Source organism: Onychostoma macrolepis, chromosome 05 (genome assembly GCF_012432095.1).
Source record: "Onychostoma macrolepis isolate SWU-2019 chromosome 05, ASM1243209v1, whole genome shotgun sequence".
Classification (NCBI taxonomy): domain Eukaryota; kingdom Metazoa; phylum Chordata; class Actinopteri; order Cypriniformes; family Cyprinidae; genus Onychostoma; species Onychostoma macrolepis.
In genome coordinates, this window is record NC_081159.1 from 14,538,970 (window position 1) to 14,560,536 (window position 21,567).

The following is a 21,567-nucleotide window of genomic DNA, read 5'->3' on the forward strand; positions in this document are numbered from 1 at the left end:
TCGCCTTTAGAGAGAAGTGCATCTTTACGGATTATGATTATAATGAAAGAGTTTTTGTTTTCGATTTGTTTTATTTCATTATGTAGTAATTTAAAGCTTTCTATAGATATATTTGTCATGTCTGTGAGGCATGTATTCACTGAGTTTCAGTTCATTTTTGTGAAGCGCTCCTTTTTAAGACCGAGACGGCAGAAAGCGCATCATGTTTGTTTTCTTTATTTTATAAAAGCACAACGTTTTGTTGATATTGTGAACGCACACAAATAAAAGTAGACCCTTTACAGTTCCAAATTATGTATTACTCTTACCTTTATGAGCAAAAATTACGGATTAGCCTATTTTAAATTGTTTCCACTGAAAAAAACCGCAAGTGATCACGCTGGCACCTCCATGTCCGGTAAAGCGCGCTTTAGCTTACTCCGCACAAACTATAGGTTTAACGTTTAAATATATACACATATATACACACATACATACACACACATATACACACACACACACACACACTAGTGGTGGGCATAGATTATTTTTTTTAATCTAGATTAATCTCACTGTAATCTTGGAATTAATCTAGATTAAAATGGCTCATTTGAATTCTGCCAAGTAGATCAGAATAAGTTCACTACTAGTAGTAAACAACTAGCAGTCATCAAGAATTTAATATTGATAATAACATTGAAGACATTGTATGATTATTCCTTAAAGATAAGGTTTTAATAGTTTTAGTAGTAGTAGCCTATTACATTCTGCCCAATGTCTTCAAGTGAAACCGAACTTTTATTTTGACGGGTTGCCGTGAGGATAGTTTTTCTCAAATGAAACGCTCGAATGCTCATGAAGTGACTCTCAGAGCAGTTCTGGAGATGTTGTTCATGTATTTATGTCCTCATTTAGTGAGACGACAGACGTTAATATCGCCGCAAGCGTCACGCGGTCTTCTGTATGAGTAGTGAACAAACCTGCGCGTCTGCGCCATACATTAACACAGAGACACACAGAAGTCATATTTAAATAGACTTTTTGCGGCTTAATATTTACAAATAGGAGTGGGAGTGTGCTCACTTGTGTGTGCGCTTACGTTTGTGTGTGTGTTTGTGTGTGTGTACCGGGGCGGAACTCCGCTGTGCGCGCAATACAGAGAGCGCGACCATGTAAGGTAGAGACAGAAATGACTTGCCGATTTCCATTGGGAAGCTTCTTAAAAATAAATTTTCCCTGAAGCAAACCCGGCGGCTTCATAGCTGCATCCATGTTAGCACGCATACACACAGGTTCGAAGACTCGTTCTCGCCCCCTACAGTGCAATTCGGCTAGGTATACATCCACGCTAAAATATCAAGGTGAAAGTCATCATAGCTTGCGTAGTATAGACCCAGCTCCCAACCCAACTTTGAGAATAGATTAACGGCAATATTTTTTTTTAATCGCCCGATAAGAGTCTCACGTTAACGCAGCACGTTAACGCCGATAACGGCCCACCACTAATATATATATATATATATATAAAGATTTTATTTTAGGCAAGTCGTGATGATTTGAGAAGGCTAAATTGATCAAACACAGGCTATGATCAGCTCACTGTCTGCCGCTGGACCATAGACTGTAAAAAAAGATGGACAATGCATCTCCGCTTCCTTCCACTATAGAAAAGTGAAGCGAATACATCTCAGTATGGCCACTGCCATCTTGAGTAAATGACATCATTTGGAGCCCAAGTCTGCGCAGTAGAGTCGTGAGGTGGAGCCGCGGAATCAAACTCCCGCAGACCCAATCAACCATAACGACACGCCCCGTTTTTATAGCATCAAATTACTAGCTAAACTCAAAAGTATCACAAAAACGAACAATTGAACATATATCAGCATGATAACCATCTTAAATGACCAAAACCATATTTCAGAAAATTGTATTGGAAGTGTAATTTATTTTTTTATTTTGACTGAAGTCCCATTCATTTACATGGAGAGGGCGGGGTTTATGACCTGTACTGCAGCCAGCCACCAGGGGGCGATCAAAGAACCCACAGCTTCACTTTTAAGGACGAGTGAGACACACCCGCGCTGGACGCTTGGTCGTTACTTTAAAAAACAAAAACTTATATTTAACAAACAAACAAAATGCTCCAAACGTTTTTCTAAATTACCTTAAAGGGATCCCTGTGGTATTGAGACTTGTATGGCTTAATATAACAAATGATGTCTCTTACTGAAATATGTAGTAGAAAACCCATTAAAGATTTATGTTACTTAAAAAAAATTAAATAAAAATCACATCGTTTTATACATATTTTTGACTATGGGGGGCGCCATTATTCTGATGATGTAAAATGGTTGCACTCGGTGAGCTACTGCCGCTGCTTGTTGCTATTTTTACCACAACACAACTCTGAATAATCAACTCGGAAAATAAAATACTGGTATGATAACCACAGCTACTGAAAGAGCTTACAGGTGGTAGCGTTTCTTGTCTCAGCTGATTGTAAGCTTTTTCAGTAGCTGTGGTCTACTAAAAGACTCAAAGGCATCAGGGCTAAAGTGGAGAAAAAAAAAAGCGCATCTTTAGGAAGTTTTATTCGTCCACAGGCATCTTCCAATTCTTTTCTCCTCTTATCGCTAGGAAAGCAGTGAAGTCTTACGTCGCTTCTCATGTTGCCCTTCGACCGGTAAATACAACCAAAAGCCACACAACATCGACGCAGAATGTACTGTGCACATAAAATAATGGAGCCCCCCATTGTCCAAAAATGATGTCGATTTTTTTAAATGACATACATTTTAATTGTTTTTTTACTACATATTTAAATAGGAGACATTATTTACGTTATATTAAGCTATACATGTCTTAATACCCGGGGATCGCTTTAAAAAAAAAAAAAACAGACTATTTTACCAATGTCCTTATTACGTTTCTGGACCTGGGAACATTGCAGTTGCTCTCAAGATTTTATCAAAAAATTTATTGTGTTCCAAAGATGAACAAAGGTCTAAAGGGTTTGGAACAACATGATGGTGAGTAATGACAGAATTTTCATTTTTGCCTGAGATATCCCTTCAATGTCTGGTGGCAATACCAGGTGAAATCACTTGGGGCATTTGTATTATTCAGTTCCTTTAACTCCGTAACTTTTTTTTAAAATTCCAACACATTTAAGCATTTCTAAACAAAGGTAAATCAGACTTTGAGAAATATGCTCTGAAGGAGCTCAGGCACTTTAATTATATGGAAGGAAAGAAAATGAACAGGATGAAACTTAACAGAATGGAAATGAAGAAATGAACAGGATGAAACCCAACAGGATGCAAATAAAAAGCTAAACTTCCCATGGCTCAGTGAGGGTTTGAGAGCATACATGAGTGTGTGTGTGTGTGAGAGAGAGAGAGAACTTTAGACTATCTTTTGAAGTGTTGACAATATTATATTTGTAATAGTAATTTTATAGAACATCATGAAACATTTTAAAGCAAGACAAACTACATAAAGAAATGGCCTACTTCACAGAATTAATGGCATGGTGTTAAATTTTTTTTTTTTACTATTTATTACTTTTCTACATGCCATCCTATCAGAAGAATTTAGAGGATACAAATATCCGGAGGAACAATAAGTATCCTAGCAAATGAATTGTCCACAGGGATGTTCCTGCAGATCTAGCCCAAGTTTAGACCTTCTTCTCCTTTCCAGTAATAGAGCCAGAAATGGAATCCCCCCCCCACCAGCAGCCTGATATGCTGACAATCACAAATGTTGATTCTGCTGTGCATAAGAGGGCAAACAGAGGACATTTGTCTGCTTGTTCTAGGTCATTCCATACAACAGCTCTGAAAATACTGATGACTCCACATTACAGCTGCGCAATATAGCTTAAAAACATCAATATTTCCAGTTGTTGACAATTTTATATACATCTGATATTTATGCGCTGCTCTGGAATGGCATAAAAGGGTGATTTTTGATGAGCCATCCACAATCAAACAACCACTGAAACAAAGTAGATTATAACTGCTCAGTAAAATTGAATATGCATTTATAACATTAATTTATGCCACTGGAATACAGCAGTTCTCCTGTTGTCTTTTTTTCTCTTTTCACATCTGCTTGACATCCCCCAGGTCTGGAAGTCATATCTTATTTTAACAGAGGAATCTTTCATAAACACCAATGACCCACATGCAGCTCACAAATATCTGTTAAAGAACACTGCCTAATCAGTTTCACTTGAGTCCTTCAAGTTACACCACAATGATGCTCACAAATTTATCTCTGGTACAGGCTGACCTTCTAAAAATAGAGACATGTCTGCTTTTGGTGAGAAGCTTAGACATTCTGCACTTTGCAACAACCTCCTTGATGGCAACATGGGGTTGACTTCTCATTCTTTTTTGGAACTTTACAGATGGTCTTCATTTTCTCTCTCACAGACTTGATTACAACAAAACGTTCACTTAAAAGTGCTGCATATTTTTAGCAGAAACGTACCCCCTAGAGTAATGTCATTCAGCTAAATTTATCCATTACCAGTAAAAAAATATTTTCTCTGAGCAATTTTATAAGACTCTTAATTTAAAAGCTGACCTTCTACTATACTAAATATTTTTGCGTTCAATGTAAAGAAACAAAACCAAATAGTCAAATATGTAGGCCTAGAGCTGATTTTATCCTTGGCCTCTAACCTGAGCTCTGTGCTAGCACAACTATTTCCTTTTAACATTAGCAGGTAGGAAATAAATAATTCACTTTGTTATCCATAAGTAAAAATACCTGACCCTATATTAAATAAAAATCTTTTAAATCTTTTAATTAAATAAAAAAAAGAAACATTTTATAAAGAGAAGCATTTTTGCGAAATCATGCAAATCCACATCCTTAGGCCAAGAATTAAGGGGCTTTTAAAATGTATCTGTACTCTAAAACAGCATATACTCCACAGCAAAATGGTCCAGAATGCAGCCTCAGGTCACAAGTCAAGTAAAAAAAAATAAATAAATAAACAAACAAACAAATAAACACAAATGTCACAGTACTTTTGAATTGCGATGGTGAAAAGACAGCAAGATGTTTTGCAACAGTCATATGAAACAGACTGTTCCATCTAGTTTACATTGAAAAAATGCTTAAAAACACAGGCAACAAATGACTATTCAGCCTGACCTAATCAACAAAGGTCTTGTTTACACTGCAGGTCTTGATGCCCAATTCTGATTTGCTGCCTAAATCTGATTTTTTTGACCGTCTGTTTACACATTCTTTCAGTTGTAACCCATATGCGGTTCATTTGTTTACATACGTGTATATCTCCATATCTCCTCCATGTTTCCTGTGTTGCTGTCATTTACTGCCTAGGGTTGTCAGGTTTTCGCAAACAAGACCCACCCAATTTCTACTCAAAACTAGCCCAATCACTTTCGAGGGGAGTCCCCCAGCAAAAGTCACGTTTCGGAGGGTAAAATACACATTTTTGGCGAGGTTCTCCAATACAATTCACATTGCAGGGGCTAAATATCATGTTATTGGGGTCGCTTCAAACTGCAGACATGAAAAACAACCCACGGCAACAGTGCTAAAGTAGCCCTGTGGACTTCCACACGTGCTTCCTCCTGTGAATAATATGACATTAAAGTCCGTGTAAAGAGAATTCTGAGAATTGTTTCTAAACACATTACAAATGTTAGAAATGTATTGCTGAAACACATTACAAAGTCTCTGAACTATGTAGTACTGAATTGTGGAGTTAAACCGTTAAACAGTTTTTCACCAATTCTGTGTTCAGGATTTATTGGGCGGGGCTAAAATGGTGGCTCGATGACGCAATGGAGCCACCGAGCGTGGCCCCGCCCCTAACACTATAATAACTTAGTTGAGAGGTCAAGTTCTTAGTTCATCTTTTTGAATGTCTGTGATGTTAGATATACAGATTCTAGGCAGGGACGGTTCTAGGGTGAATGGATACCCGGGTCTTAGCCCAGACACATCAATATGTGGCAGAATACATACAATTTAAAAACATGGAGCGTTCACAATTCGGATCTAAAAACGCATGGAAACGCGAGCTGTACCGGTTTCTCTTCTTTCAAAGCGCACTGGAGCTTGTGCTCTCGTGGTGTTTGCCGTTGCTAGGCAACCATGAGCCGCTCTCGCCTTGAAGACCATGCTGAAGACCAGACGAGAAGGTTTCAACTTACTGCGGCACTGTACAACGTCTACAATTAAATAACGAACTTGCACGCTCAAACATGTATGGCTGTATAAATCCAATTAAACTACTAGAGGTAGCATCAGCATCCATTCAGGTTGTAGCGGTATTTGACAGTTGAGAGAGACGGCCGCTTTCCAGCGAGTGGGCGTGGTTTCAGTGCCGCCAGCGGACACGCCCCCAGCGTTTGAGAGCAGAGAGTCCTGCTTATTTTTCAAAGATTTTGATAACTTATTTTAGTTACTTGGCGGGTTTTTTTATCATTCAAATTTGGCTGGGTGGTTAATAACACATTTTTCTGTTGTGTGACAAACTCAGAACACATATTTTAATATCACTTTACACGGATTTTAAAGTACCAAATTGTCAGTTTTAATGACGTACAGAACACAATGCCTCAGAAAATCCCATTTGCCTGTTTACATAGCAGTCACATTGGCACATATGATTTATATCTGATTTATTTCCACATATGAATAAGACCTAGAACTGATCTCGAAATTTTTTTCCTGTTTACACGGTCATAGAACACATCTGAACTGTGTCACATGAGCAAAAATAAATAAATAAATTTAAAAAATTCGGAATTGGTCACATTTAACTAACAGTGTAAACGAGGCAAAAGTGGTCAACAGATTAGTACTTAACTTCATACAACACTGATCAACTACTTCCCAGCTATATGCCACAATCATATTTAATCATTATTAAAATAAAGGTGGACTGGAAGCATACTTTCAAACAAATTAGAGACTCGTGAATAACAGTTCAGTAAGTCCACAGGGACAAGTGTTTCTCTCAATATCGCCTTACTGTTTAGATACAAGGGAGTCTCTCATGCACTCTCTGTTGCTCTTTCTTCCTTTAGGAATGTGTGATCATTTGCTCCCGCATTCCAGAGAAGAGCTTCAAAATCATGACATCAACAAGTACACACCCCATGCAATGCATAACAGGCATGCAACCTCTATTTTTAAAACCACTTGTCCATCTTGTGGAAATTTTGTCATAGAACATACCAGAAAGAGAGAATAACCGTTTAGCGTTTAATAAAAATTTGAGGTGCATATTAACGGTTCATTTACTTTCTGGTAGGACACTTGTCTGCTACAACTCCTCATCCTCTCACCAACCATTAATATAAATCAAATCTAAAAGACATCTATATAATAAGTTTGCAGTCTCACTCTGCCGTCTAAACAGTCTGCATTGTTCAGGATGACAAGTGGATCTGGTCAGATGCCAGACAAAACACAAAACAGTTGCCAAAGACCATTCACCACATGCAACCAGCAACATACTGATTTAGACAAAGGGATTAGAGCTAAATCACAGTTAGATAATCTTAGAGTACTAGTGTTTTGACAGAGAATTGCTTAAGGAACTCTTTTGTGCCAACACACGGTGTGAGATGCCAACCCTACTCTTACTCAAAAAGCTTGAGTGACCTATTTTCTCAAAGCAGTGTAAAGAACTGCATGTGTGTGTGGTACAGCTGAAATGTTAAAGGCAGAAATGTGTCCTCACAGAACAGTGTGGAAAATCTGACAAGCATGCCTTTGTCATCTCTCAAAAGTGCCACTGGCAGAAAGTCAGCTTGCACCTATGAGGCCAGGACCCAAAGAAGTTTTATACAAGTTTGGATCATTTCTATTAGATTTACAGAATTTAGCAAAAGGTGATTTAATAGGGAAAGGGGGCACTGTGTGCCTTGCCTGCATATAGAGTCCCTGGTTTCAAAACTTCATCTTGGCAGGTTCCTTTGAATGAATGCTTTCATTCACTGGCACACTGCCACTAGAGGACTGTGCTAATTGTTGTGTCATCTGAAGATGACACAGATTTAACAAAGGGGAGGTGACAAAACATAATATAACATTCATCTGCTGAAAGAGACACAGCAAGCAACCAGTAAAGAAATACAGAGCAGGGACGAGGCCTGGAAAGAGGTCATTTTACAAGCGCTAAATGAATTTTAATTCAGGGCATATCTGGTTAGGTGTAGACACCACAACGATGATTGGTTTTGTTGTGAATGTATGCATTTCATTTTTTAATTTATTTATTTTAAATTATTATTTATTACCAAATTTTTAATCAAACTCTGATGTATGCTGGACTTTTCCAATAATTTAGTCTGCCTAAACCTTGCCTTTTTTACGTTTTTAATAATCAACCGTAAGCTCACATACACATCTGCTTCCAACCAATCAACAACCGATGGATAGTGTGGATGGAAAAGCATAGCTCTACATTTTTTTATTTTTCGATAATCTGATTCCCTCAGATGTGTCACAATACCAGAATAAATGATCTGTCGCTACTTCAGTTTCATCTCAACTTTAACGTATTCAATCAAAGCAAATACACAATGGGAACACTGTCATAACAGGGTGGATGTTGGGTACAGTGCACAAATAGTATCCTACATGTCACAAAATACATGTTCTTGTTGCCGACTGTTTACGGAAGTCAAATTATCTTTGCACAGCCACTAAAGTAAGACTAATTGATGTTTAAAGGCATCGATTTTAACTTTGATGTCTTCTGTGCAAGATACATTCAAGTTTCAATGCTCAAAACTAAATCCCCAGTTTAAATAATGAAAAATTATTTTCCACTTCTCTAAAATGGCAGGATTTACATTTGGGAGAATCAAGACATCAAGATTTCCCCTCAGCACACCCCTTAACATGCATCATTGTCCTAAGTAATCAAGGAAATGTAGAAAAAAGAAAAATTGTGACATTATAAAATAATTTTTAAAATGCATTTCATGACTGCTTTAAACTGATCAGAAAGAATGATACTAAAAGGACCGTTTCCAGCAACTAAACACAACAGAGGCCTGTTTCAACATACATCAAGAAACCAAAGCTGAAATGTCTGGGTTGACAGATGGCTGAACTCTCCTTCACCAACGCCCTCAACTGTCAGTAGGACAAACAGGCCCTATAGCAGAGAAGTAAGGGAGATAAGGAAATCAGAGTGGCTCTTCTTAACACAGTCATTCACCCAGCACATGCTCAGTGAGTGGGGTAACACCTCCACACACACGACTCATTCAAGGTCAGTCCAGTAATGCTCCAATCAAAAGTGCAGCAGAATGCCCTTACATTAGGAACCGCTCTGAACCGGTTTAGTGTCAAATGACTCTAACAGATATTGTTTTAGATGAGATCAAAGGCCAAAGCAGACTCTGCCAGTCACATACTTAAGAAGTGAAACCGGGCAAAACAATCAAGTCACGACCAGGTTTGTTGACAAAAGAAAGCAGTCCTTCCAGGGCTTGTTGACAGAAAGGTGCAGGTGGCTCGCTGTTAAGAGACCACACAAAGCTAAATTGATGTATTCTGCATTTAACATGCATGAAAACAATGAACGCTCACTAAATTACTCTGGCAATTTCCAGACACAAAAGATCTTCATTCTGTCCCAACAGATGAAATCAGCTGTTTCACTGCATTTCACTTCTGCACAATATCAAACTAAAAGTGGCTTCATTCAAGGGCCTCATATTAAGGGTGTGCGATATTGACAAAAAAAATTATCTCAATATTTTCAGGAATTTTAATCGATGACGATAATCAGACGATATTTTGCTAATGTGTTATTGTGCTGGTACCTTAAGAACTGCCGTGGACAGCTGACTCCTAAAGTTTTTCATATTCTGTCTGGTGGTCAGTTCACACTGATAGAAATTCATCTTTTCCAATACGTTTAAACTGATTTTTACATTTTATGGGCATTTTTACCTTTATAAAGCCATTTTCTCTAAAAGTGTCCATTATCTTTTGAGTCAAATTCTTACATTAAATCAGTGAATAAGAATAATAAGACATTTGGGCTGTTACCAAAAAAATGAAATCAGTATCAACAAAATTCATCTTTGCAATCCAGAGGAAACAGAAGCTGCATCTGAAGTGGAATTTAGATGAATTTACACACTACTGTTTAATACAAGACATGAATGCATTTAACCTGCAATAACAAATGCATAAATAATGTTTTGATATATTAAAAGATAAAACGTTGAATACTGATATTTGAAATTATTTAAATAATAAAAGATACTTTAAATGTGAAATTAAAACCACCAGTAGATGGCAGTAAGTCACTGTTAATAAGCGAGTCATTGCGATTGAACCGAATCATTTAAACGGTTGATTCATTCAGGAATGAAACACTGTCATGTGTCTCAGAGACACAAAACAGTGCTGTGGCGATTTTTGTTGTCCACATAGAGGAAAAACAGGAAATATGGTGTCTAAAACATAAGTCTCTTAATTAACTTCTTGTTTATTTAAGTGTAAAAAAATAAAAATCAATTAAAAAAAATCAATATCACATTTATAATCATGGTAATTTATGGAGAAAAACGGCACTCTTCGTGTGAAATTGATTAACTATATGAAGTGGCAAAAATATATACATTTTCTGCCCCCATGTCTTGAATTTGTGATCATTCTAAATGCATTTTAATAGACTGAATCATGCAGTGAAAGAGCGTACTCTAAATGTGTATGCGCACTTGTCTAGATTTCACATAAAGTATTCGTGCACTCAGGGTGTGTTTTGAATGGTTTTTGCAAAATACTCTATAATGTCAAATCGCACATCGTTAAAACAACAATTACGATATTATCGCAGACCCCTACCTCATATATCATCTCATTATATAACAATCACATAGAAAGGCTCTTGGAGAGCTACTGTAATAGGGGCAGAATCGTAGCCCAGAATCGTCCGCCCAAATGCCAACGCATCATCTGCCAACTCCCCAGCTGTCTCTAATGAGTTGCTTGAAATAATTTACTGGAATAATAATAAGAGAGCATTGTGGTCATGCAGGAGGGACAAACAGTCAGGCTCAATGAGCAAACACAAAAAAAGCAACTTCCATCACAGAATGGTGTGCTGCATTGTTTCAACAACCTTTTAACAGTTGGTCAAACACAACAACAAAAGGGCCACAAACCACCTATCCATTACTCCAATAGCAGGCAGATAATGTGGATATGATTTTAACAATTTACAATCCTGTCATAATTTACTTCCTTTTGTGGAATTATGCATATCATAGTCTTTTTCCATACAATAACATTTGTTCTGCCCAACATCTCCTGTCGTGTTCCATAGAATGTCATATAGATTTAAAACAATATGGGGATGAGTAAATAATGATAGAGCTTTTTTTAATGGGTGAACTATCCCTTTAAGACAGTCAAATTAACAGTATACATTCAAAACAGAACATTTTCATAACTGTCTGTCTTTTGTCAGGTTTGTTGACTATAGCTAAAAATAGGTGTTTATTGTACTCAAAAAAAAAATCATGCCTATGCATGACAAAATATACATAAAAAATATCTGGAGAACAGTTCAACCAAAAAGGTTCACCTTTATGTAGTTTTTAAACTTTGTTATGACTTACTTTATCTGTGAAAGGTAAAATAAGATATTTTGAGAAATTCTAAGTATTTGAAAGTCAGTGGTAACCAAAACTACTTGGTTACTTCAATACATACTAACAAACCTTCTGTTGTGTTCCACAGAAGAAAGAGAAGTGAAGTTCATTGTAACCACATGAGGGTAAGTGAATGATGAGACAATGTTAAAATTAAAATAAAAACCCTGTAGAAAATTAAAAAAAACACTTCTCAAATTCAACATTAGTTTGTGAGGGTGAACTTTTGCACCTACGGCAAATTATATAATTGTGCCCAGTCAGCAAGTTCGGAGCTGACAAGTTGCTGTTGAGTCAAACTCACAGAACTGATAACATTTGCATGGGAAACAAACACCCTAGTACTTGTATTACAGTCACATTACATGACAGAACTGTGAGACTGCATTTTAGATGACGCGGAGCAAACAATACACTAAAACATAATAAACAGCAATATACTGAAAAAAAAGATCAGCTGAAAGGCTAATAAATAAAATGTGCAACAACTGAGAAAGTTAAGATTTTCACCATATGTTTATAACTGTCCGGGAGAGATTATCCAAGACATCAAGCTACTCAAATCTCTCATAGTGTAACTAAAATAAAAAATAAAAAACTGTGGCCTGTAGAAGGAAGATGTGATAAGCTTTGCTATCTCAATATATTTTTGTGCAAAAGTAATTGTAGTAATTGTGGGGAAATAAAATAATTGGATGTTTGAAAAGGGCCTGAGCTTTCACTAAAACTCTTGTGCTCAAAGTTCAACAAGGACAAGATGTAAGGCACCAATCAGTTTCTCTCATAGTTTGGTTTGCAGTGAAAAACATGAAGTAAAGATTTGGGTCAGTTCACACCTCTTGATCCAAACCCATTTGATCATTAACAGTGACAAAGGCATAAAATGTCATCAGATTATATGGAAGCATGATCTATCTATGAATTTATGGGAAGAGCAAGCACCAAGCTAGTTCCTCTTTTTATGGCAAGGAACAAGATTACTGTTAGAACCCAAAGCACGTATATGGCGAGGTGCAACCTGTAGTAACCGCATGTTTACCTTGATATATCCTTCCTAAACGGCTTATGGCTCTATGAACTTCTTATATGGCTCATATGGCTCTTATAAACTTCACCATTAAGTGTGGCCCAAACATATGGACCCATTACCTTCAGCGATCAGCTCTTCCACCGTCACTTGGTATCGACCGACAGCAAACACCTTCCCGATGTAGTTGCTGCTTCCAGTACCAGATCCAGACCCACCCCCGAGACTTCCGCTCTCTGACTTCGGCATACGCGAAAACTTCTTCATTCTTGCCTCTTGTGTTCCCACCTTCTCCAAACGGACTGTTCCAAACACGCTAAAGACGCTTAAAAATCCAATCTGCTCATCTCCGCTCTTTTGTCCAGCATGCTGAGAGAGCTGCTCTCCCGAGATGCGCCAGGCACTTCAGTGCTCGAGGGACGCAGAAAGGTGTAGCTGAACGCTTCCTTATTTCCTCCAAAGCCCGATGAAGCAACTGCATAGAAGTAAACCGTTAGGGCAGCGTTCTGTCGTTAATGAGTGACAACAGCACGAGTGATAGCGTCCACGCTGCTGTGTTTTCAGGCCGACTCCAGTTGCGGCGGGCTAGCGAGCCTGTATTACGGGAGCTGGAGAGACCATTCGCCTCGCTAGCTGGCTAACAACGGCGAAACGCTCTGTTCAGCCAAAGCATGCTTTTGTGTTCGGCGGAAAGCCGAAGTTGGTTGAAGTCCAGGCTATTTGAAACCAATGTGAACAACAAACAGGCAGAAAGTGGGTGTGTTAGGCGGAAGCTACGCTAGCGAAACTCTTAAACGATGACTACTGCCACTTCCCCTTCGGATAGTTTAGTTAGCCAGCTCGCTAGCTGATTGGCTTCCTCTATCTGCTTGAACAGGTCACCGTGTATCATAGTCAAATGTATCAGTACAAAAATAACCCAGAAATCCTCCGAGCTGCCGTACGTTTCGGATGTTGCGCGAGCAGCGTCGGTTATTGTTTTTTTAAACGGCAGAGCGCTTCCTCGTGCTCTGGAAGTCCCTCGTCACACTGATAAAGTTCGAACTCCAGTGACTCGCCGTAGAATTGGTGGGAGGTTTGTTATTGCCCAATCCGCCTGTCTGACAACCTAACTTTGTTTTTGTCCGATTCCTTCCCATTGTCATGATTGGTGTGAGCGAGATGCGTCCTATAGATACTCTTCTCTGATGGGATGAAACGGATGACTGTCTCTCTGCGTTTTGTTTAGCAGTTTGCTTGATAAAGATCTTAACCAATGTGTTAGTCCGTTGAAAGATGCGAATGGATTGTTTGAGAGTGTGAAGTGCAACTGGCACATTCTGCGAATACGGTACACGTTTCCATGGTTTTTTTTTAAGCACCGGAGGCATAAATCAAATGTTTTTTGTGAGAATTTTTGGATAAACTATTGAACATAAAAAAATAAAATGGGAATAAACTCATTTTAATTAGCAATATTTATTACAATAATGTAACATTCTATGTGTATGTATGTATGTGTTGACTATATCGATTTTAACCACACAAACATTTTTCTTTAATTTATTTGAAATATGAGGTTCTAACTACAAGTCTCTACTGATGTTATTTAGTCTAAATTTTCAACCTTGTTACCATTCATATTTATTTATTACATGTCTATTTGATTTGGATGGTTATTTAATAACAATAATTAAAAATAATAACATAAAAATAACAAAGTCACACAGACTAGGGACCTCATTTTACTTATGTCAAAGTTTCAGGCCCTATTTTAAACCCAATTCAAGATTTTCTGCATAGTAAATTGCCTACGGTTTATATTAAAACTGTTTTAAATTAGGATTTCCTTTTTTTTCCTACAACACAGTAATGTTAACCAGTCTGAGTGGACAACACAAGACCCTCTGAGGCTCCTCAGGTACATCTGTTATTCAGTTCATGAAAATGTCCTGCCCTCTAATGGTCAAACATTGCAAAATGAGCAGATGCCTTCTCATCCCAGAAAATGAGTATAGGTATTAGCTACGTAACTGTGTATTAATATATGCAATTCAACATATAAAAAATGACTAACTTGCACTCAGCTAATTGCAGAACATACGCAAGCAAATCATGACCTGTTTAAATTATTATATCCAGAAAAGAAAAACATCAAGGGCTGTTAAACTAAATGTATATAATGCTTGTACAAATGTGACAGCTATCTGATAATAGCTACAGATGTAGGTCGATGGAAAGACAAGAGGACGAACTGGAGTCTGGGATTATTACATGGGATTAATGAGGATCTTCTGTTCCCTCAGGCTCTTCTCCACCTCAATACAGATCAACTCCCCTGACTGTGCAAAGTTTCATCAGCAGCAGCTCCCTGTGCAGATGACTCAACGCTGCACATTGCAAGAACACTCAGATATCTTGGTTATCTTTATCATAATGTGTGAAGTTATGATTTTGGCTGTTGCATAACACTTTTGGGAGCTGTGATTTTGCATAATTATTATCATATTTCTAATTAAAAGTATATTCCGTTGTCATATTTATTAAAATAACCAAGGTCCAATTTTTCCCCTCTTTGTTCTTTCTTGTTTTATTTTTTGTTTATTTACCAAAAGTAGGTATAGGTCTACATGATCTGCAGGAAAATCTGCCTACAATTTAATCTAAAATGTGCTATGAAAAGGGTAAAGGTCAGAATAAACAGTTCAAGCAGGAACCATATGGAAAGAGTAAGGCCTTATTAAGTTGTTTTTTTTTCTTAATGACATTTATGTCTGGCAAACTGCCATCAATACTGAGATAATTAAAGTGCAGCAGGTAAATTCAATGAAATTATAGAAGCAGAAACAGACATGGAAAGAACAGAGTGACATTTGGGACAATGATTAAGAAACCAATAGGTGGTATAAATCATTTTACTACATTATTTTGCCCATGCAGACAACATGTAAAAGCACTCTGCCGATCCATATAATATCAAAGGACAAAAAAGTAATATGCTAAAATAATTTTTCCGCTAGAACAAAAACTGAAATGCAGGAATATTCATAGTAATTTCTTTATTGTTTTTAATATTCATGATTTATCAGAATTTCAACATTGCAGTGTTTTTACTTGCCATCGAGTCATTTAGACAAAACAATGGGAATGTTTTAAACAGCAATCATGAATCAATATTAATTTTACTCTGTGCCTTTACCTGCAGTAAACCAGCTACAAACTACATATTTTCTGAAAAAGCTTTTTTACATGTATTCATTTAACAGACATTGCAAAATAACCAAACAGGAAATCATTAGTAGCATTTCTGGGTTAGTCTTCTCCTCCACAAATCATGTTCAAGCAATCACCGTAGTTGCCAGACACATCAGACTGAAATAAAAAAGAGCAACGTCACTGATCATAACATCAAATACAAAACTCATCATCAAAAATGAGTTTCATTTGCATGGAATATAGTGACACAGATATGGTCATTGTCAGATATGAAGAATGGATTATGTCAAATCCTCATTTGTAAATGTTATGATATCTTGAGGGCATGATTAAACTAATAAACCTGAGGATCAGGAAGTGGTGTACTAATAGGCTTCTAGCATATTTTAAAGAACAATGGCAGATGGCCTGAACCTGTTCTAAAGTGGAGAATACTTACACTTATTTCCTTGTAGAGTGAATTCTGATAGAGCTTCTTGAATTCAGCTCTGATGTCCAGCATGTCAACCTCTCCACGGCTGACCATTACTCTGGTCAGAGTGGTTTCATCTGTACCAGCTCCCTGCAGGTTCACAAATAAACATCAGTGTTGTACAAACACAATGACAGACAATAATGTGTTTCTATCTGTACCTTCATGCTTTTGTAGAGTTTTTCAGCAAAGTATGCAGGAGTACTCATCACACACTTTACTAGGAGAAAAAAAGTGTCTTTAAAAAAAAGATAAAATACCAAATGCTTATTGTGTATTTGAATTCAGAATGAAAAATTTACCAACGGCAACCAGCAGTTCCTCCAATTTTCCAGACATTTCCTTCTCAATGCTCTTCTGCAAAGTCTTGCCACTGATGTTTTTATATTCCAATATTGCTGTAACATGACATGTCAAGTTATATTTAAAACACAGTTGCCATTTCAGTTCCTGTGCAAAACACTTATATTTATGTAAATGATTATGTTGGTACTTTGTCTCAGGTGAGGGATGCTCCTTTTACAGAGGATCTCAATGAACTTGGACTCATCAGTTCCCAGTCTCTTCTCGCCTGCATGATAGAGGGCCTATGGAGGAAGCAGAGAACATGTAGGTTCTCACATCTAATCATACATCATATACATAACATCATCTTCGATACAGGTGAACTGGTTTTGGCTTGCTGTCTAAGATGAAGGGCTTAATTTTAGAAATAAAAAGGACAAAATTGCGAAATACTGAGATAAGGAGAAGCACAACATATACTGTATTTCCATACTACAGAATATATTTTTACTTAATCCTCCTAAAATCACAAGTTGAATTAAAAGTGATTATGTTTTATACCTTTGCATCCTCTTTAGCCTTGTCTGCATTCACATTGGTGCTTTCATCCCTCGCACCCTTACAATGAGAGACAAATAAAATATCATTAACTTCCCAAGCTGCCTTTATTACAATAATCTGCTATACATGGGTATTTTATCACCTCAGCAAGCAGAAGGATTGCTTTGCCAAAATCCCCAGAAACTTCTGTTTTTAAGTTCTGTATCAGCGTTTTCTTTGTTTCTGTTGGGCAAAGGGAAGGCAATTATACATTTTTGTAATTTTCATATTTTGTTACTACAATAGATGCCTCATCTTACTCTCAGCATATGCGGCAGACAGCTCCTTGATCTGTTTATTTGTCCGCGAGGCAAGTATTTCTATCAGGATGTTGGTGTCCGTTCCTGCCCCCTGAAAAACAACCCATGAATGTATTAGGAAAACGGTAAAAAATATGCATAAATAACAAGCAAAATATGTTCATATTCATGTTCAATATAGCTAAAATTTGTTCACAATTTAAAATGAAAAATTAGGAAATGTAACATACTTTCATTGCTTTGATTAGCCATTTGGCATCATTGAGTGCAAGCGGTCTGGTGAGGGCAACAAGCACCTTTTCAAAATTGCCCCTGGTGTCACCTTTCAAGTCATTTACAAGAATCTATGGTCAAGACAAACAACTTAGGCAGATGTTCATCATATGATAATATCAGTAAGAGGACACAGATTTACCCTCTTTGTGGTTTCTTCATATGCCTTTGAAATAGCCTGTTTCTGACTGCTGCTCCTGTGAGTAAGTATGTCTATCAGTGTCTTCTCGGTTGTACCTGGTACAGTATAAACTCATGTATACACAAAGAATACACATTTTACATAATACATGCGTAACACACTACAGATACATTATGTACCTATGCCTTCAACTGCTTTACGGAGAGCTGCAACATCTTCACTGACGTTGAAGTTAGAATTGGCCTTAATGGTACCTCTCTCCCCTGGCTGAAGAAGAATGAGCGAGCGAGTCAGTCAGTCAGTCTTACAAAAAAAGTGTTAAAAGTTTGAGACAACTAGTCACAGTCCAGTCTCTCGAAAGTGTATTACAGGTGCTGGTCATATAATTAGAATATCATCAAAAAGTTGATTTATTTCACTAATTCCATTCAAAAAGTGAAACTTGTATATTATATTCATTCATTACACACAGACTGATATATTTCAAATGTTTATTTCTTTTAATTTTGATGATTAGAGCTTACAGCTCATGAAAGTCAAAAATCAGTATCTCAAAATATTAGAATATTACTTAAGACCAATACAAAGAAAGGATTTTTAGAAATCTTGGCCAACTGAAAAGTATGAACATGAAAAGTATGAGCATGTACAGCACTCAATACTTAGTTGGGGCTCCTTTTGCCTGAATTACTGCAGCAATGCGGCGTGGCATGGAGTCGATCAGTCTGTGGCACTGCTCAGGTGTTATGAGAGCCCAGGTTGCTCTGATAGCGGCCTTCAGCTCATCTGCATTGTTGGGTCTGGTGTCTCATCTTCCTCCTGACAATACCCCATAGATTCTCTATGGGGTTCAGGTCAGGTGAATTTGCTGGCCAATCAAGCACAGTAACACTATGGTCATTGAACCAGCTTTTGGTACCTTTGGCAGTGTGGGCATGTGCCAAGTCCTGCTGGAAAATGAAATCAGCATCTCCATAAAGCTTGTCAACAGAAGGAAGCATGAAGTGCTCTAAAATTTCCTGGTAGATGGCTGTGTTGACTGTGGACATCAGAAAACACAGTGGACCAACACCAGCAGATGACATGGCAGCCCAAATCATCACTGACTGTGGAAACTTCACACTGGACTTCAAGCAACATGGATTCTGTGCCTCTCCACTCTTCCTCCAGACTCTGGGACCTTGATTTCCAAATGAAATGTAAAATTTACTTTCATCTGAAAAGAGGACTTTGGACCACTGAGCAACAGTCCAGTTCTTTTTCACCACAGCCCAGGTAAGATGCTTCTGACGTTGTCTCTGGTTCAGAAGTGGCTTGGTAGCCCTTTTCCTGAAGACGTCTGAGCGTGGTGACTCTTGATGCACTGACTCCAGCTTCAGTTCTCTCCTTGTGAAGCTCTCACAAGTGTTTGAATCGGCTTTGCTTGACTGTATTCTCAAGCTTGTGGTCATCCCTTTTGCTTGTGCACCTTTTCCTACCCAAATTCTTCCTTCCAGTCAACTTTGCATTTAATATGCTTTGATACAGCACTCTGTAAACAGCCACACCTTTCAGTAATGGCCTTCTGTGACTTACCCTCTTTGTGGAGGGTGTCAATGTTCGTCTTCTGGATCATTGCCAAGTCAGCAGTCTTCCCCATTATTGTGGTTTCAAAAAACAAGAGATGCCCAGAATTTATACTGTAGGGATGGTCATTTATTCAAACTCAAATGTAAATATTCTAATATTTTGAGATACTGATTTTTGACTTTCATGAGCTGTAAGCTCTAATCATCAAAATTAAAAGAAATAAACATTTGAAATATATCAGTCTGTGTGTAATGAATTAATATAATATACAAGTTTCACTTTTTGAATGGAATTAGTGAAATAAATCAACTTTTTGATGATATTCTAATTATATGACCAGCACCTGTAAATAAGAACCGATTATACACACATATTTAGATGTGTGTGTGTTTGTGTGCGTTTGTTTACCGCTGCTGTGAATGAAGCAGGAGCAGCATTCGCAACACTTTGCAAGTCTTCCTGCAACACAAGAAATTAGTTAAAATAAATAATAAACGCTCTTCAAATTCATACTCTTTTCTTAAATAACAGATATGACTGAATGTAGCTTTAAGATTTTACTTACCCACAGGTCTGCCATTTTTGATGAATTCTAGTGATAAAAGATTCATATATTTACAGTTCAGAATCCATATACATTGTTTTTCATTCTCACTTTCTTTATATCCACAAAAAGATAAACAGATTTTAAAGACTCAGCGATAACAGAAAAACAAGCTCTGACAAAAACTTTTTAGTGACTCCTGAGAGACTACAACAATCACATTACCGCCTTCCCAATCTTTAATATCTGCTCCGATTCTACTATATCAAAAGCAAATGCGAAGTTATGTTAATCAAGACTTGCCTCTGAAAGTGCTACCTACGTTTTTTATATATATCATATTTAGTTTATTCAGTTTGCACTCACCTTTGCGATATAAATCAACACTGAACGTGTCCCCCCGTCCGGTTTAACTTCTCCTCACCTGCTTCCTCAGGGCGGGTGCGACACGATGTGTCATTTTCACAAAAGACATGCATTCTTACTGAGCCTCTCCCTTCATGAACATCCACCGCACTGCTATAATTTACCATTTGATTCAATAGGAAAATTGCAGTTTATTTTCTTAATATTCTGTAGTGATCATTTTACCCCTATGAAGGCCATATCAGCTTTTAATATTATAGTAGCCTACATCTAAAACCAGTACTGGGCTAGTTACTTAAAGAATGTAATATATTACTCATTACTAGTTACTCCTTGCAAAAGTAATATTGTTACTTTACTTATAACTTTCTGGCACCAGTAATTAGTTACACTACTAGTTACATTACTTTTTCTTCACGCCCCACAGAAGTTGTAACTGTGTATTTTCCACATTAAATTCTTCTAGAATGTTACTAACAACATATTTCTGCCTCATCATTTGACCAAAATCCACATTGGATCGCAGTCAGAAGTGATTAAAAACACTCAATAGTGATTGATAGTGACATTCAAGTAGAAGTGTTCATCTCATTAATTGTCATAGCTTGAAGCTAATTGTAATTTCTCCGTTACTCATGTAGGCCTATTTTATCAAATCACATAAGTTTGTAAGAAACTGTTTAATTTTCCAAAAATATTTTTTATTATAGTAATATAATGTACCACATGCTGCTGATCAGAGGGATGTGTGTGGGATGCCAGAGTAAAGTACAGCCACAACTTACACAACAGTGTTCAGATCATATTTTCTGATATGACAAAATCAATATAATGCAATATTTCTATCTGCTGAACGTAAGCTTTTCCATATTCCAAGCTTGCCTGTTGCACTGGGGACATCACATCCATGTGCAAGTCGTGAAAATTATGAAATCTAGGAATTATTTGATTGTTGGATTTTAAATCAGCGGGGTTGAGGCATCAAAAGTAACTAAGTAACTAAGCTGTTTTATGGATGTAACTGTAATATTATTACTGAAATCTTATTAGTAATTAATTACTAGTTGCTGCAAAAAGTAATATTATTACAGTAACTAAGTTACAACTAGTTACTGCCTAACATTGTCTAAAACACACTAAAATGACTGATAGTACTTTCACATGGTTTTAGGCTTTC

At 37.2% G+C, this 21,567-nt stretch overlaps 2 protein-coding genes and 1 long non-coding RNA gene across 5 annotated transcripts in view; 1 reads left to right on the top strand and 2 right to left on the bottom strand.

Moving 5' to 3' along the window:
• bmp2k (BMP2 inducible kinase) overlaps positions 1-13,717 on the bottom strand; it is a 37,523-nt gene extending 23,806 nt beyond the window's left edge. For 2 of the 3 annotated variants that reach the window (XM_058774768.1, XM_058774766.1), the window contains exon 1: positions 12,807-13,716. In XM_058774768.1, the coding sequence (XP_058630751.1) occupies positions 12,807-12,951 (145 nt within the window). In that variant the 5' untranslated portion in view covers positions 12,952-13,716. Of the gene's footprint in view, positions 1-12,806 lie in introns of all 3 variants that reach the window. The other variant, XM_058774767.1, reaches the window with a different exon arrangement.
• Positions 13,718-13,883: 166 nt separating this feature from the next.
• LOC131540212 (uncharacterized) lies at positions 13,884-15,226 on the top strand. The gene is made up of 3 exons (XR_009271217.1): positions 13,884-14,014; positions 14,534-14,584; positions 14,970-15,226. It is a non-coding gene; the product is annotated as an uncharacterized LOC131540212 (long non-coding RNA).
• A 479-nt stretch (positions 15,227-15,705) lies between these two features.
• On the bottom strand, positions 15,706-20,511 carry LOC131540490 (annexin A3-like). The gene is made up of 14 exons (XM_058775411.1): positions 20,391-20,511; positions 20,046-20,072; positions 19,889-19,939; positions 18,091-18,178; positions 17,912-18,006; positions 17,727-17,840; positions 17,497-17,587; positions 17,340-17,419; positions 17,198-17,254; positions 16,845-16,938; positions 16,654-16,749; positions 16,513-16,571; positions 16,319-16,441; positions 15,706-16,035 (listed from the first exon to the last, which is right to left on the bottom strand). Exons 2-14 carry the CDS (start codon positions 20,058-20,060, stop codon positions 15,976-15,978), a joined length of 1,023 nt encoding a protein of 340 aa, XP_058631394.1. The 5' UTR covers positions 20,061-20,072; positions 20,391-20,511; the 3' UTR covers positions 15,706-15,975.
• Between the last annotated feature and the right edge of the window lie 1,056 nt (positions 20,512-21,567).